Source organism: Mus pahari, chromosome X, assembly GCF_900095145.1.
Source record: "Mus pahari chromosome X, PAHARI_EIJ_v1.1, whole genome shotgun sequence".
Lineage (NCBI taxonomy): Eukaryota > Metazoa > Chordata > Mammalia > Rodentia > Muridae > Mus > Mus pahari.
Window position 1 is genome coordinate 62,335,417 of NC_034613.1, and position 18,208 is coordinate 62,353,624.

The following is an 18,208-nucleotide window of genomic DNA, read 5'->3' on the forward strand; positions in this document are numbered from 1 at the left end:
CTATACAGATGGTTGTTAGTTGTCATGTGGTTGTTGAAAATTGAATTTAGTTCCAGGACAGCCAGGGCTACACAGAGAAACCCTGTCTCAAAAAAAAAAAAAAAAAAAAAAAAAAAAAAAAAAAAAAAAAAAGAAAAAAAAAAGAAAGAAAGAAAAGAAAAGAAAATTGAATTTAGGACCTCTGCTCGCTTTGGTCAAGCCCGTTCACTCTAGCCCAAAGATTTATTTATTATTATAAGTATACTGTTGCAAGTTATCAGACACTCCAGAAGAGGGCGTCAGATCTCACTATGGAGCCACCATGTGGTTGCTGGGATTTGAACTCAGGACCTTCGGAAGAGCAGTCAGCTCTTACCCGTTGAGCCATCTTGCCAGCCCCCAAGTGTTGGGATTTCAAGAGTGTACCCTTTTGCCGAGCGTGGTGGTACACACCTTTAATCCCAGCACTGGGGAGGCAGAGGCAGGCGTATTTCTGAGTTTGAGGCCAGCCTGGTCTACAAAGTGAGTTCCAGGACAGCCAGGGCTATACAGAGAAACCCTGTCTCACAACCCCCCCACCAAAAAAGTGTACCCTTTTACCAAAGTACAAAAGGTATTTGATTCATTTGGAATTAAGTTTCATATAGGGTGAGAGATAGCATTTAACTTTGTCCCTTTACAAACTACATTTCAATGTCTTTATCTATTCATCCATTATCAGACAGGCTGGTTGGTTCCACCTTTTTGGCTATCATGAATAGCACTACTGTGAACATTCCATACAAGCTTCTGTGTGAATTCAAGTTTTTGTTTCTCCAGGCTATATAGCTATGAAAAGAATTCTAGGTCCTTCACTATTTAACTTTGTGAGGAATTGCTAAGTACTTTTCCATTTGATCTCCTCCCAGGATGGAGGTCCCACTTCTCACCTGGCCAATGTCTGCTCTTACCTCGCTTTCCTCCAGCTTCCTTTGTCAAGATGACATGTTATTTCTTGGAAGTATCAGTTTCCTTAATGATTAATGATGTCAAGCATCTTTTTATAAACTTACTGTGATGAGGAAGTACACATGTTACTACACACATGTAGAGATCAGAAGGCAACTTTTGGGACTCAGTTCTCAACTTCCACCATACAGACCCTGGAGATCAAACTTAGGTCATTAGGCTTGGTGACCAACACCTTTACCAGCTGACACCTTTACCAGCTGAGTCACCTCACCAATACACCTTATTGCTCTTTATATGTCTTTATTTTTTTTCTGGGAAAATGTTTTCACTAGCTCAGGTTGGCCTTGAACATGTGGCATTCCTCTTGCCTCAGCCTTCGTACTACTGAGAAACCAGGCAACTAGGCAAATTATTCATTCATATGATATATATATATATATATATATATATATATATATATATATATATATATATAAATAAATAAATAATTTGGATCCTTTTCCATCCAGCTGTGTGAAGTCAAGATCCTCCTGTTTCTACCACCTAAAATGCTGGGTTGCTCTGGGCTAAGAAAAGTTTTAGAGGACTACAACTCTACTAGTCATGTAGTTTAGAAGAATTCTTTCCCAGTCTGTATATTGTTTGCCATTGCACTTTACTGATTAAGTCTCTCAGTACTCAAAAAGTATTTAATTTTGAAGTTCAGGTTAATCTATTTTTCTTGCTTGTGTTTCTGGTTTCATAGCTAAGAAATCAAACCCAAGGACAAGTGTTACCCATTTTTTTCCTGTGAATTAGTTTTCATTTGTGCTATGAGATGGAGAACATATGTGCTCTGTATATCTATCAGTCATAACATGATATGCACAATATCCATCTTTTCCATGGTAGCTCTATTACTTTCCACTGTCTTTCCTAACCCAACTTTGGCTTTTAGACTCAGAAGCCATGAAGAAGGCAGCCTTGGAAATGAAGGAAGAGGAGCTGGTTAGTGAGCGTACAGAAGCTTTCACCATTGCCCGAAACCTCCTCACAGCTGCTGCAGATGCCACCGAGAGGATCATGTCATCCTATAAGGAGGTAACCCCAGTGTAGCTCCTACTCTGCTTGCTCTTCCACTCCTGAACTGGCTGGTGTTGAGCCCATGTCACACTCCTTATAGGTGACAGAGCTGGCTGGCTACACAGCCAGGGTGTACGAGATGTTCCAGGTATTTGAAGATGTCAAACACTGTCGTTTTAAGAGGACAGGCGATCTAGAGGAGGCTCAGGCTGGGCCGGGGGTCATGGTACAGTCTGGTGTCCATGTAGAGAGGCCCCTGAAGATCCAAGGTAAGATAGACTCTATGCAGAGTACTTCCTCTGCCTTTCTACCTAGTGCTGTATCTCCTCCCATACCACCCCAACACTGTGAACCCTGTCTCATGCACTCAGAAGTCATTGCTAGAAAGGTCATTGAAAACTAGGTTACTCTGGAGGGGGCTGGCCCAGTAACCTGCATTCTCCAAGCACTGGCTACCAGTTGAGCTGCTGACAAACTTTCCCAAGTGTGTTGATTTTGGTTACCAGTTAAGAGAGATGTTTCTGGGCTCTTAGTGCTGGGTATCATTCACCTATACAAGGCAAACAGAGAAATCAAGGCAGTGAGGAATGGGAATGTAGTTTAGTATAGTGCTTGCCTAGCATGTATGAAACCTTGGGTTTATTTCTTTTTTTTTTTTTTTTTTTTTTTTGTTTTTCAAGACAGGGTTTCTCTGTATAGCCCTGGCTGTCCTGGAACTCATTCTGTAGACCAGGCTGGCCTCGAACTCAGAAATCCGCCTGCCTCTGCCTCCCAAGTGCTGGGATTAAAGGCATGCGCCACCATGCCCGGCTTGGGTTTATTTCTTAGCACTGCAATAAAAACAAAAGATTTACATGGCTAGGGATATAGCTCAGTTAGTGTTTACCTAGCATACACAAAGCCCTTGGTTCAATCCCTGCTATCACATAAAGCAGACATGGTATTGTCAAGGTCAGCATTCTGCCTAAGTAAATAAATAAGATGTTTAAAATAAATAAAATATTTAAGTTTATAAGTGATGGCTAATGCCTGTAATTCCAGCATTTGTAAGGCTGAGGCAGGATTGCTGCATATTCAGGGGCAGTGAGGGCTTTAGTATTAGACTACTCTGTTTCAAAAAGAAACAAAAGAAAAAAAGTTTCAAGACAGTGCAAGCACAAAAGAAAGTCTAGCCACCTGCCAGTTCACAGGATTCAGGATACTGCAGCAAAGCAGCCCAGGCATCCAAACTGATCTTACAATGTTGCCAAGAAGAGTCCAGGTTCCAGAATAGCAAAAGGTGGCATCTTGGGACATGCTACTTGACTCTGGGGTTACCAATCTGTTGGAAGACCTCTGTTTTCCTGTGGGACCTGGACCACACCATTACTGTTTGGGAACCTGGGGGCCTGTTATTAAGATAGGAAGTAGGGATGAGCATCAGGACACAAGAAAGCAGCAAAAATGTTGTACACCTGTCCTTCCATGCTTTCTCTCTACAGGCCAGGTTGTGGATGTGGAGCAGGGGATCATCTGTGAGAACATCCCTATCATCACACCCACTGGAGAGGTGGTGGTGGCCAGCCTCAACATCAGGGTAGGTCAAGTAGAGAAGCATTCCTAACCTGAAGTGCTGACCAATCTGAGCCAAGTAGCTGGGGACAAGGTACACTTCCCAGATTATCTGGTCACCTGCATCTGTGAACCCTATCCCTTGGCTCACTTATCTTTGCTAGCAGTGATGTTGTCCCCAGCCACGTGGAAGATAGGCCAAGGTGAAGCTGAGAGATCAACATATCTCTGACCATGAGTCCTGAAGCAATAGTGTAAGTGCTGATAAAAGAGATAAACAATTACCAGGGTTGTCCAAGGGTTACCCAAGTGCTCCTAGTCTCATGATTCATCTATCCCACCAGGCTTCCCTGAACTCTGGGTTGGGTACTTGAAAACAAAGATAAATCAGAGAGTGGAGTGAGTGACCTTAAAAAAGTACCCACTGGTTACTGTTGTGACACATACCTTTAATCCCAGCACTTGGGAAGCAGAGGTAGGCAAATCTCTGTGAGTTTGAGACCAGTTTGGTCTGCATAGTAAGTTCCAAGACAGCCAGGGCTACACAGAGAAACTCTGTCTTTTGTTTTGTTTTGTTTTGTTTTGTTTTGTTTTGTTTTGTTTTGTTTTTCGAGACAGGGTTTCTCTGTGTAGCCCTGGCTGTCCTGGAACTCACTCTGTAGACCAGGCTGGCCTCGAACTCAGAAATCCACCTGCCTCTGCCTCCCGAGTGCTGGGATTAAAGGCGTGTGCACCACACCTGGCTGAAACTCTGTCTTAAAAAACCAAAATAATATAAATAAACAAATTAAAATGTCCCTAGTTAGACTCTGATCTAGAGTACAGTAAGGACCACCAAAAGGTTGATAATCATTTGAAGAGAGAATAGCCTATAAAGCTTTTCCTCAAAGCATAGGAAGTGGATACATAGACACAACAGGAGTTAGAGCCTGAGAGACAAAGGGGCCAGGGCCTGCCTCATAGCAAGGGAGGAAGCTGGAAAGAGACAAGAGTAGGTGGAATATCAGGCTCCTGCCTTCACTTAAGGGGTTGCTGAGCCTGGAGAGGAATAAGAAGGGCAAGATTATTAAAAGCGAGTTGAGGCAGTGGGCATAACATGCTCCCTCCCTAAAGCAATATAATATAGTAGATGGTACCTGGTGGACCCAAGGTATGTAGTTTCCTGGCTGACTCTAGGAAGAAACAATAGGAAGCAAAGATACTGTAGTCTGGGTAAACAGACTGCAACTGGGTAGATAGCAAGGCTGCCAAGGAATCACGGTAGAAGAGTAGGGCTGGGATCCTGAGGGAACCTGAAACTTGTTACTCGTGTCCTCTACAGCCAATTGTTTCATGCTGATGAGTATCCTGGGAATGTCCTAAACAAGTCCTCCTGGGCTCAGCACCATTATCACCAGGAATGGACCCCTTCCATATTCTGGAGACCAGAAGTCTAGTTTTAAGGGAGAGGACAGTTCTTTCTTGGAGAGAATATATACCCTGAGTCTTGTTTGACTTCTAGTTTCTTGACACTCCTTGGTGTTCCTGGGCTTCTGCTATGTTACCCTACTCTCTGCCTCTATCCTCACGCACATACACACCCCTCTGTGTTTATCTATTCAAATCTTCCCTCTTTTTAAGCTCCAGCCATGTTGGATTTTGCCCACTCCCCTCCAGTATGCCTTAGTGTACATATAGCTAATTGCATGTGCAATGACAGGTCCCACTTCAAGAAGTAGGACATAGAACTTCAGATACATTCATCCTGTTACATTACTCAAGGCAAATCAAAGGCTAGAACCTGGATCCTCCTGGGAGCCCTATGCATCAACACTCTTATTATTTCTTGTAGATAAGGAAACACCTACACTAAAAGGAAGGAAATGAGGATTATGGTGCTAGGAACTACTGTGCCATCTCTGCTGCAGGGTGCTGCACCTCCTCTGTGACCCAAACTCTCTGATTAGCTAGCAGTGGCACTAAATGAACTAACCCCTCCTTCCTTCCAAAACTCCAGTGCTCAGCTACTCTGGGGCCATCTTCTGTGACCCCTGATACCTGAGGGCAAAGTAGACCATGGGGAGAGGGGTTAGCCTTTTATATCTAGAACTTTTTTCCCAAGGGGGAAAATAATTTTCCCTAGGAAGTTCCTTGTTGCATTTGTGTGGGGATGGGGTGGGTGAGTGTCTCATTTTGTAGCTCTTATACTTCCCTACATAGTTACAGAAAACTTCTACTTGTATCCCACTAGAGTTAGAAGGGATAGAGAGTCCTTTGGAGTATCCTAAAATGTACTTACTCATTTGACCATGGCAAAAGAAGCTGTGGTTCCTGTGTTTGGCTTGTGCTATCCAGGCATGTTGGGGCCTTAGGGGTCAGAACCAAGTCTTGTCCATTCCCTTGTATCCTATACCTGGTATTCAATTGAGGTTCTGCATACTGAACCCCATCCCTGTGACCTTGTAGTCACTTGCCAAGAAATCAAGAATGGGCTTGGTAACACAAACTTAAAATCCAAGCCCTTGTAAATCTAAGACAAAAAGACTAAGTTCCAGACTAGCCTAGGCAACATAGGAAGACCCTTCCCACCTGCCAGGCTTATAGCTTACTTGTTCTTTTTCCTCCCTCCCTCCCTTCCTTCCTTCCTTCCTTCCTTCCTTCCTTCCTTCCTTCTTCTCTCCTTCTCTTCCTCCCTTTCCTTCCCCTCTCTTTCTTTTTTGAGACAGGATCTCATGCTGCCCATGGTGGCCTTGAACTTGCTGTGTAGCCAAGGGTTGAATTTGAATTACATTTGAACTTATGATCTTCCTGTTTTCACCTCTCAGTACTGGATTACAAGTATGCATGACCAGGTGTGGTGACGCACGCCTTTAATCCCAGCACTCGGGAGGCAGAGGCAGGCAGATTTCTGAGTTCGAGGCCAGCCTGGTCTACAAAGTGAGTTCCAGGACAGCCAGGGCTATACAGAGAAACCCTGTCTCAAAAAAAAAAAAAAAAAAAACAAGTATGCATGGTTTATGTGGTGCTGAGGATTGAACTCATGGTCTGATTTTTACTCAGCAAGCACCCTACTAACTGAGCTAGATCCCCATCCCAGGTATAGAAGGCTTTATGAGACTGGGAAGGAGGCCACAGTGATCCAGGGTATAGGGAAAGAGACTTAAGCTCTGGATGCCCTGTCCTGATGCTTCCACAGGTGGAGGAAGGCATGCACCTGCTCATCACAGGCCCCAATGGCTGTGGCAAGAGTTCTCTGTTCCGAATCCTAGGTGGACTCTGGCCCACATACAGTGGTGTACTCTATAAGCCCCCACCCCAGCGCATGTTCTATATCCCTCAGAGGTAAGTAAACCTATTCCTGGTGTCTTCTCCACCTCTTCACATCTGTGTAATACTAGAGTGCACCTCTCAGGAGAGGATATCAAGATGTTAACCAGATCCCAATATCCAGTAGCACAAACTAGTTCTGTCCATTTCAGATGGGGGCAGGGGGAGGGTCTTACATCTCAAACTCATGTGAGTATATGGACATATAAGTTGGGTGTAGTATATCAACAGTTGGAAAGCACTCTGGGAGCCTACTAAGGCACAGAGCACTGCTGGGAAACAGGGCTACCTTGCCCCTAGTGGACATGCAGCTTTCTCACAGGCCCTACATGTCCGTGGGCTCCTTGCGTGACCAAGTGATCTATCCCGACTCTGCGGAAGACATGCGGAGGAAGGGCTGCTCGGAGCAGCAGCTGGAAGCAATCCTGGGCATCGTGCATCTCCGCCACATCCTGCAACGGGAGGGAGGTAGGGGCAGGGCACACCCATGCCCTTTGTCCCAAGACTGATGGGGAACCTGTTGCCAACCTACCTCTAGCCTCTATTCCAAGTCCCAGAGGACAAGAGTTACCTTAGCATCCAGGAGTTCAAAGTGCCTGCCAGGAAGGAAGGGTAAACAGATTGCTGGGGTGCCAGGAAAGGCGACATATAGCAGAGCACTTACTTCATTGGGTGCCTAGGAGACCCTCTGTCAAATAAAAGAACAACCTAGGACAGTCACCCTATCGGGTATCCAGATGATATCAGGACAGGTTGCAACTGGGGCTTGAGAGATGTTGGCTGCCCTTGTGAAACAGTGGAAGCTCTGAGGCTTTAGGTAACCAATTGAGAGATCAGTTTTATGTTTGAGCAAGCTGACCCATCTCTGGGTAGGGTAGGATGGCCATGCACGTGTTTCTATTTGCACAGATGCTTGGAATATGAGTAGAGACCAGAGTCATGGGTGATGCTGAGGAGAGCCCTTAAGAGTCAAGGACAGGGAGCAAAAGAAACTGCTTTTGAGAAAAGAAAGTTTATTGAGGGACATCTGCTGTACTCTGTGGTTGCCCTGAATGGTTCATATTTGTGGGTAACCATTGAAACCTTTTAGGATTGAATTCAACTCTAACATTATCATGTTAGTCCCCCTTAATGGTTCAAAACATTTACAGGTTTATCCTACTGTGCTATAAATCCCAAAAGAAACAGACCAGAGTTGGAAGGCAGAATGTTCACTATAGGCTCCAGGGATACAGGCTCTTGTATCAAGTTATGGTGCTGTGTGCATGGCTTCCATTCTTAAAGTTACCTTATAACCCAATATGACTGCTGTAGCCATCACATCCAGTCACTAGACTGTAGGATGGAGGAAATGATGAAGGAAAGAGACAAATGATACTTACCTTCTGTTTTCCCAGAAAGTTCTATGGGTTCTACATGTATGACAGTGACTAGAATTAGCACTAAGGTTACCCTTCACCATAGGGCAAGCTAAAATGTTTCACATGTTCTAAGGACAGTTCTAATCATGTAGAAACACAGGATGGTTGATAGAAAAGAACTGCCACAGAATCCTGACAAATCACCTTTCTTACATGCTCACTCAATCCTCTAAGCCAGTGTAGTGGCACCAGGCTATGAGATGTGGCCCACTTCTTCTGGTAAAGAGCCTTTGCCCTCATCACCTGCTGCCTGCTGAGGACAGTGTTGACAGGTTCTTCCCTGGCAACTCATTAGGTGTCCTGGAACTGCTACAGACTCACTAGCTTCAACAGAGAACTTTGTTTCTTGGCATTCTGGAATCAGATTTGGGTGTGGCAATGCTAGCTCCTTCACAGACTATGAGGAAGGATATACCAAGGGACTCTGCTCAGTTAGTAGTGAGCCAACTTCTCTTTGTGGATCTTCAAAACATCTTCCTCTATACGTGTCTCTGTGTTTAAATTTCCATTTTCTATAAAGGTACCAGTTATACTAGATTAGGGTTCACCCTCTTGAACTCAACATGAGCACATTTGGAAAGATTGTCTCTCCAAATCTTACTGGGGGTGGGGGTAGGACTGTACATGTGTTTTGTGGGGGAGAAAATTTTTGTTCCAAGTCTTTCAGTTATTAGTGTTATAGGCAGATGAGGACACAGAACAGAAGTCTGCAGCTAGACAAGTTCTGCCAGGGTCAAATGTATCTCATTTAACCCTGACTCCCATTGGGTTTCTGTTGAATTGAGCTGAGTCCTTCACCTTCTGCCTAGGTTGGGAGGCAGTGTGTGACTGGAAGGATGTCCTGTCTGGAGGTGAGAAGCAGAGGATTGGTATGGCACGCATGTTCTACCACAGGTGAGCACTACAGTGATTTTCAAGGACATTCAGTAAATTGTACCCAACAAGAGAGGAAAAAAAATGGGTGCTCCCAGTAGGGAGCTACCTGAAGGAGTTTCACCTCAACCCCAGCTCTCCCCCAGTGCAGCAGGGCTGTGGGTCACAAGTGATTGGCCAGGAGCTGAAAGTTGGACAGTGATAGGGAATTCACAGTTTTCCCCTTCACCCACCCCCACCCCAAGGCCCAAGTACGCCCTTCTGGATGAGTGCACTAGTGCTGTGAGCATTGATGTGGAAGGCAAGATCTTCCAAGCAGCCAAAGATGCTGGTATCGCACTGCTCTCCATCACCCATCGACCCTCCCTATGGTAGGTGCTCTTGGAATTGTGGGTGAGGCTGCCACCTGAAGTGAGAAAGCAGCTGTGACAGCTTTCTATCCCTATCCTGTCCAGGAAGTACCACACACACTTGCTGCAGTTTGATGGGGAAGGAGGCTGGAAGTTTGAGAAGCTGGATTCTGCTGCCCGCCTGAGCCTGACTGAAGAGAAGCAGCGCCTGGAGCAGCAACTGGCAGGCATCCCCAAAATGCAGGGGCGCCTTCAGGAGCTCCGCCAGATCCTTGGTGAAGCTGCAGCTCCAGTTCAACCCCTGGTCCCAGGCATCCCCACTTGACTGGGGACCTTATCCCCAGCTTCCACCCTTCTCCAGGCTCTGGGATCACATGAAGGAAGCTCCTCCCCTCCCCTCACTGCCCTGCATGCCTTACCCCTCCCAAGCCTCCTAGCCAATTACCTGCATTCCCTGAAGACCCCACTCTGGGACAAGTAGATATGAATGGGGACACACTGCATTCCACCTTCACTCTGGGTTCTGCTCCAGGAACTGTGCCCTGTTCAGGCCAATGTGTCTTTTACTTTTCCCTGGGGAGGGATGGAGGGTTTGGAAGACCCCAGTCCTGACTCTACACCAGTATGGCTGAGCCATAGGAAGTAAGCAGGAGCTGCCTCCCTTACTGCCGGCAACCCTGGTAGTTGTGGGTTACATCCCTGCTGAAACCCAAATCCTTGTCATTGTTTTGATCCATCCCTTTGTTGCCATTCCCTTGGGTGACCAGCCAGTGCCCCTGTCCCACAGGATACCCCCTGCCATGAAAACAACCTAATGGGGCCAAGGATTACACAGGGCCCAAAGTGTGCCCTTCCCCATAATTACCCCCAGAATGGCAGAGTTCCTCCTGAGCCATGAAGAGAATGTAGCCCTGGCCCTCCCACTCCTCCACCTCTACAACCTAATTTATTGGACTCCAGTTTATAGTTGTCTAAATTGCCAACATGAGTACCCTGCCAGCACAGGAGGTAACTGGGTGATCCCTTCAATCTACCCAATCTCTGGTGCCAAACCTGGCCCTTCACCAGCCTATACTGCCAGTTGCCACTGGGGGTGCCCTCTGCCAGCTAGGCAGAAGTGAGGGCATCATATTCCCAGCTCAGTGCCAAAGAGGGGTCACAGGAGGTGCTGTGTCTGCTAACCAGCCCTCACCAAGAGGGAGATGCCACCCCACACACCCTACTGCCATTGTGTGCCTTTCCTGGGCCTTTAGCCCTCTAGCTGGGGTACCCCCCTCAGTCCTCTCAGTAAAAACCTCTGGAAAGTACAATCCTGCCTCCTGAACTTGGTGTCTGGTAGAAGTTCTGGGGAGTAAGCCAGGCATAGTGGTGCCTTTAATCTCAGCACTCTGGAAGCAGAGGCAGGTGGATCTCTGTGAGTTCAAGGCTAGTCCATTCTATGTAGTGAGTTTTTTAAAAGCCAGGGCTGCAAAGAGAGACCCTATCTCTCTCAAAAAGACAGGCAACAACAAAAGATCGGGGAAGCTGGGCAGTGGTGGCACACGCCTTTAATCCCAGCACTTGGAGGCAGAGGCAGGCAGATTTCTGAGTTCAAGGCCAGCCTGGTCTACAGAGTGAGTTCCAGGACAACCAGGGCTATACAGAGAAACCCTGTCTCAAAAAACAAAAACAAAAACAAAACAAAACAAAACAAAAGGTCTGGGGAGAGATCAGAATGTTGTTGGGAGAAAAAGAGACCTGCCCCCAAACATGGGCCCAAGTAAGAACCTAGTCAGTTGCTAACCCCATGGGACTTGGAAAAAGTTAGTGTTCTCTGGTTATACCTTTTGTACCCTAGGGAGGTAGAGTTGATAATCATTGCTGTAAAATAGTACTTGAGGCCAAAGATACCCTGCCAAGTCCCTGAAGGGGAGTGCAGAAAGCAATGCTATAGAAACCCCGTGAGATGCCAAGGAGGTAAATTGAGCACTGAAAGAGTCACAGGAAAGAAGTGATTCCTGGATTGAGTTGCACTGGTGCTTCTGAACCTTCTAGGAAGAAGGAAAAACTTCTCCAAAGGCCCATGGGTATGTCCAGAGAAAGATATCCAGTACGGGGGGGGGGGGAGGAAGGAAAGGCCTAGACTGAGGCAAAAGGTCATGTAAGACTGGGGATCCCCTGAGTGAACCACGTGGAGCCTGAATACAAAAAGCATTGAAGACTCGAAGGAAACATGGCAACCCCCAGCACATGGTCAGCAAGTTTTTATATGGTTTCCAGGGGCAGCATAGAGCATCAGCAACTAGGCACAATATGATTGGTAGAACAATGCACTCTTTAAACTGATTGCTCTTTAAGGAATGAAGTGTGGAGGACTTCCATTGTCTAAAGGTGGGCAAAAGCCCTGTGGAACGTGTCCCCACCCACAGGTCGGTTCCTGCCCTGTTGTCTGAGAGGGACAAGCTTTTCATGACCTTCCCTAAGTTCCTAAGCTGACCTTTTCTTTTTTTTTTTTTTTTCTTTTCTTTTTCTTTTTTTTTGGTTTTTAGAGACAGGGTTTCTCTGTATAGCTCTGGCTGTCCTGGAACTCACTTGGTAGACCAGGCTAGCCTCGAACCCAGAAATCCGCCTGCCTCTGCCTCCCAAGTGCTGGGATTAAAGGCCTGCACCACCAGGCCCAGCTCTAAGCTGACCTTTTCATTCACTGAGGGAATCTAGGTAGGATGAGAATAGCCTTGGGTTCTGCATAAAGCAGGCCATGGAGTTGTATATGGACACTTGGTGGAGATAGGCCAGACAACTGCTGCTAGGAATGGAGAGCGGATGTTCTTACAAAGCTAAGCTGAGTTCCCACACTGCCTGTATTCCTACCCTCAAGACATACCAGAAGAATCAAGCCAGAAACCCATGTAGATGTTTACTGTGTAGATTCTACACAATATCTACAGAAGCCTGAGTACCCAGAAACAGATGGACAAACATATATATTTATACAATAGAACATTATTTGACCATAGAAGGCTGTAAAACAGCGACACATGCTATAATATTCAAGAACATTAAAGACATGCTACTGACACAAAGAAGCCAAACACACGGGTCCAAGTATTATATGATTGATTTAAATTAAATATCCAGAACAGACAAATCCATGACAACATAAAGCAAATGAACAGTTGCCAGGGCTGGTAGGGGTGGGGGGAGAGAGGATGGATATGGGGAGAGAGAGTTTTGGGGGGAAAGTGATAAAAATGTTTTGGAACAGCAGAGATAATAATTGTGCAACATTGCAAATTACGAAACACCACTAAACCGTGTACCTCAAAAAGACTTGTGTACAAGGAATTTCAGTACAAAACAAGTGGTTAGTAGGTGGATATAAATGGACAGACAGATACATAGATTGCTATTAAGATAGAAAAATAGGTGATGGATCAGTAGGATAATAAATTAGCCAGGCATGGTGGCTCAGGCCTATAATCCCAGCACTTTCAAACTAGAAACAAGCAGAGCCCTTGCTTCAGCTGTAGCCTGAAATCTCATGCAGGGGGATCTGACAATTGGGAGAAGAAGGTGGCCCTGAGTTTGGGCTGTATAGGAGGAGTAGTACCCTTTCAGGGAGAAGCAGATTGGGAGTTGAGGTGAATTCAGAAGTCTTTTTTTGTTTTGTTTGTTTTTGAGACAGGGTTTCTCTGTGTAGCCCTGGCTGTCCTGAACCTCACTCTGTAGACCAGGCTGGACTCGAACTCAGAAATCCTCCTGCCTCTGCCTCCCAAGTGCTAGGATTAAAGGTGTGTGCCACCACTGCCTGGCGAATTCAGAAGTCTTAAGCACCTTGAGTGACACATGGGAGATGGGACACATGATTAGCCCTTGACCCTCCTTCAAACTCTGCCAAAATGACAGCTAAGTAATTCAGCTATCCAAAGGAATATAGTCACAACAAAAAATAAGAGAAGTGCCTAATAAGACAATGTGTAGAAGCCCAGAAATGGGGCGGGAGGAAGGGCGACTGCATCCGGAGGAAAGGTCACAAGTGAAGGCCTCAGGAAAAAGCAACCCTGCCAAGACCATGGTCTTAGACTTCCAACCTGCAAACCTGTTCATGTAGTACTAAAAGAAGTGGGTGTAGATATTCTTGTAGTCTTAGTTTCAGAAGGGGAAAGGCACCTGCTATGGTGTAAAGACACCCAAGAAAGCTGCAGGACAGAAAATGTCCCTGCCAGGAGAGACCAAGGCCTTCCAAGGGCAAGCCAACCAACCGGCCCTCTACCATCCTTGAGAAGCCCATACCTTGCCCCTTGAATATATCTTATCCTTTCCCTAAGTGCATCTCTAACCCCCATACTTAAATCTATGTCAAAATGAATTTTTAGCTGGATGTGGGAACCCACATCTTTAATCTCAGCTCTCAGGAGGCTGAGGCAAGCAGATCTCAGAGTTTGAACCCACCCTGGTCTACAAAGTGAGTTCCAGGACAGCAAAAGCTATAAAGTGAGGCCCTGCTTTTTTTAAGTATTTTAATAAACTGTGACTCTTCTGTCAGAAGTCCACATGTTCTCAGGTATGATTTGTTTGTTTTTTGTTTTTTTTCGAGACAGGGTTTCTCTGTGTAGCCCTGGCTGTCCTGGAACTCACTCTGTAGACCAGGCTGGCCTCGAACTCAGAAATCTGCCTGCCCCTGCCTCCCAAGTGCTGGGATTAAAGGCGTGTGCCACCATGCCTAGCTGATTTATTCTTTTTCAAGCACTTTTTTGTTGTTTTTAATTATGTATATGGTGCACGTCTATGTGGGTATGTACACCTGAGTGCCTGTGTCCTCAGAGACCAGATGGATGGAATCCCCTGGAGCTGGAACTACTGATAGATGCTGGCAACTAAATTTGGGTCACCCACAAGAGCCATATAGACTTTTAATCACTAAGCCATTTCCCTAGCTCCCCTTTTTCTGTTTAAATAAATTAAAACTCTGTTTCATATTGGTTTCTTCTGAATTTCTGTGTAAAAGCCAAGAACCCTGGGTTTTATCTAAGTCAACATCCCTGTGATGGTTTGAATGAGATGTCCTCATATAAGACTCAGACATTTGAACACTCAAGTCTCCAGTTGGTAGCTTTTTTAGGATGAGGAAGTATTAGGAAGTGTGGCCTTGCTGGAGGAAGTAAGTCACTGGAGGCTGACTTTGAGAATTCAAAAGACTCCAGCTTTTCATTATAATCAAATGAGCTTTCTTTCTTTCTTTTTTGTTTTTGTTTTTGAGACAGGGTTTCTCTGTATAGCCTTGGCTGTCTTGAACTCACTGTGTAGACCAGGCTGGCCTCAAACTCAGAAATCCACCTGCCTCTGCCTCCCAAGTGCTGGGATTAAAGTGCATCACCACTGCCTTTGAGCTTTCTGTGCTTCAGGTTTGTAGATTGAGGTGTGAGCTCTCAGCTGCTGCTCCAGAGCCATGCCTACCTACCTACGACTAAGCTCCCCACTTGGTGATGGCCTCATCCCTGTGGAACCATAAATCCTTCTTTCTATAAGTTGCCTTGGTCATGGTATTTATCACACCAGTAAAAAAGTAAGACAGCCCCTAAAAGACTAACCAAAGTGAACAAGGCTTTATCATATGTTTGATTCCAATACTCAGGAGGCAGAGACAAGTGTATTTCTATGAATTTAAGGCTACCATGCCCTGGAAAAAAATCTTAAACTTAGGTATACTGATCTCTTACAAGTGACCCCACAGTACAGGTGGCATCTAGACTATTTTTTGAAAAAGCACTATGACATCACATTAATGTTCCAGCTACATTGGTTCTCTGACTTCATTCAGTTCAACTGATACGGAAGAGAACCAGCCCCACCTCCAGGTATGGGTAAATTATAAGAGCCAACCCCACATCCCTCCCTCCCTCTTTCTTCTCTCTTAATTTTTGTTGGTAGTCTTTTTTGATTTGTAGCCCAGGCTAGCCTAGAACTTGAGATCGTTTGTGTGCCACCACACCTGGCTTAAATTTCCTTTTTTTTTTTTTTTAACATACATGCCTCCTTAACTGGCCTATGAGTTTAGGGTCAACAGAAGTATCCTATCAGCCCTTCCCTTCAAAATACAATGCAAGTACAGAATGCAAACTCAAAGATAGTTCTTTGCTTTCCAACATTGAAAATGAACAATGAACTCTATTTTTATTTTTTAGGAGGCAGGGTTTGAGACAGGGTCTGAGACAGGGTCTCTCTGTATAGCCCTGGCTGTCCTGGAACTCGCTCTGTAGACCGGGCTGGCCTCGAACTCAGAAATTCGCCTTCCTCTACCTCCCAAGTGCTGGGATTAAAGGCGTGCGCCACCACGCCTGGCTGTCTCTCATTGTCTTATGACCACAACCACTGCTTGCCCTTTGGACTCAGTCCCCAAGCCACTCTCATTTGTCTTGGGTTTACTTTGCCTGAGAAGTTTCAGACAGGGTAGGTATGAAAAGGTGAAACATAAAAACATAAATTCTAGGCCTTTAGGCCCAGGCTGGAGAATGTGACCTTTGTGACTCAATGCTCCAAGGCATGCTAATCATAAAACAGATAGTGACATTCCACCACCCACCCGCTTCCTGGATTCAGGGAGTGTTCCTTCAAAGAAAGTCACCCTAACCCACCCTGAGAGCTCCAGGAACCCGCTATGCAAATGTGCTAACTGTCTTGACTCCCACTTCCTCATGACTCTTAACTGCTATTTTTGGTATTTTCCAACAATGCCCTCCCCATCCCCTTGAGTTGTGGTTTCTTCCTTTAAATACCCCCCTCAAACAGCTATTTAGGACCCGCGGTCCTCTAACCCTGCATGGTGTATGACTGCGGGTCCCAGAACGCACCTGGATTAAAAGTCCTCTTGCAGTTTGCATCAAGACCTTTTCTCGCCTGGCGTGGTGGCGCATGCCTTTAATCCCAGTACTTGGGAGGCAGAGGCAGGCAGATTTCTGAGTTCAGGGCCAGCCTGGTCTACAAAGTGAGTTCCAGGACAACCAAGGCTATACAGAGAAACCCTGTCTCGAAAAACAAAACAAACAAACAAACAAACAAAAAAGATCATTTCTCATGAGTGATTTGGGGTGTCGCCTCTCCTGAGTCAGAACATGGGGGAGTCCTCACGTTGTGGGTCTCTCAGGTACTCCACAGCTTGTAGCCAGATTGGAGGGGGGGGACAATATATCATCATTTGGGGAGTCTGTGGTACCTTAGCTTCTAACTATCTTCTGTAAGGCATCAGATTGTTCTGCATTTCAAGTGTCCTAATTTTGCAACTGAAGAGTAAGGAGAGAGCACTGACTGTACACATCTCTTGCTGACTGCATTTCCTACAGTAATTTTTTTGTTGTTGTTTTGTTTTTTGAGACAGGGTTTCTCTGTGTAGCCCTGGCTGTCCTGGAACTCACTCTGTAGACCAGGCTGGCCTCGAACTCAGAAATCCGCCTGCCTCTGCCTCCCAAGTGCTGGGATTAAAGGCGTGTGCCACCAAGCCCGGTTGGGTATTTCTACTTATTAAACAAAAACCTACATAGTATCTTTTTTGTTGTTGTTTTTTTTTTAAAACTTATTTTATCAGATATTTTCTTCATTTACATTTCAAATGCTCTCTGTATAGCCCTGGCTGTCCTGGAACTCACTCTGTAGACCAGGCTAGCCTTGAACTCAGAAATCTGCCTGCCTCTGCCTCCTGAGTGCTGGGATTAAAGGCGTGTGCCACCATGCCTGGCTCTACATAGTATCTTTAAGGAAAAAGTGTGCCATTTTGAATTTTAGGCTGTCATTTGTAAGTGGCTGTATCTATCAACAGAGGGTCCTGCCCTGACTTTATTGTGTAGACCAGGCTGGTCTAGAATCCACAGAGAGGGCTAGTGAGATGGCTCAGCGGGTAAGAGCACCGACTGCTCTTCCAAAGGTCCTGAGTTCAAATCCCAGCAATCACATGGGTGAGACTTGACGCCCTCTTCTGGTGTGTCTGAAGACAGCTACAGTGTACTCATATAAATATAAAAAATAAAAAAAAAGAATCCACAGAGATCTACCTCTCTCTGTCTCCTCTATCTGCAGTGGGTTTTTTTTGTTGTTGGTTTTTTGAGACAGGGTTTCTCTGTATAGCCCTGGCTGTCCTGGAACTCACTCTGTAGACCAGGCTGGCCTCGAACTCTGAAATCCACGTGCCTCTGCCTCCCAAGTGCTGGGATTAAAGGCGTGCGCCACTATGCCCGGCTTGCAGTGTTTTAACTCAGATATTGTTCTGTGCCTTGCCGTGCTCCTGTCCCTTTGTTTAACAGGGAGAGGCCCTTTGGCATTTAACCTTAGCAGACAATCTAGGGCTTCATTTATACACGCCATGAATACTGAACATTAAATTCAGTTCAGCTTGTGGAGAAGCTGACCAAGATATATAAAGTAGGAGATACAAGTGGCTGATTGTTTAGTTTCTTTTCTTTCTTTTTCTTGTTTTTTTCAAGACAAGGTTTCTCTGTATAGCCCTGGCTATCCTGGAACTCACCCTGTAGACCAGGAGGCTTTGAACTCACAGAGATTCACCTGCCTCTGCTTCCCCAGTGCTGGGATTAAAGGTGAGTGCCACCATGACCTAGTACATCTAGAGTTTCTATATTTCATTCTTTGTTTTTGCTTTTTCTTTTTTTTTTAAGATTTTATTTATTTACTATATGTAAGTACACTGTAACTGTCCTCAGACACTCCAGAAGAGGGCGTCAGATCTTG

The 18,208-nt window shown here is 45.5% G+C and overlaps 1 protein-coding gene across 1 annotated transcript in view; it reads left to right on the plus strand.

Moving 5' to 3' along the window:
- The window catches only part of Abcd1 (ATP binding cassette subfamily D member 1), a 20,626-nt gene extending 9,823 nt beyond the window's left edge, over nucleotides 1–10,803 (plus strand). Inside the window, exons 3-10 of the mRNA XM_021187717.1 lie at nucleotides 1,868–2,010; nucleotides 2,093–2,261; nucleotides 3,474–3,568; nucleotides 6,719–6,864; nucleotides 7,172–7,317; nucleotides 9,080–9,164; nucleotides 9,389–9,514; nucleotides 9,599–10,803. Coding sequence (XP_021043376.1) covers nucleotides 1,868–2,010; nucleotides 2,093–2,261; nucleotides 3,474–3,568; nucleotides 6,719–6,864; nucleotides 7,172–7,317; nucleotides 9,080–9,164; nucleotides 9,389–9,514; nucleotides 9,599–9,818 — 1,130 coding nt within the window. The 3' untranslated portion in view covers nucleotides 9,819–10,803. The remainder of the gene's footprint in view (nucleotides 1–1,867; nucleotides 2,011–2,092; nucleotides 2,262–3,473; nucleotides 3,569–6,718; nucleotides 6,865–7,171; nucleotides 7,318–9,079; nucleotides 9,165–9,388; nucleotides 9,515–9,598) is intronic.
- Nucleotides 10,804–18,208: the final 7,405 nt, after the last annotated feature.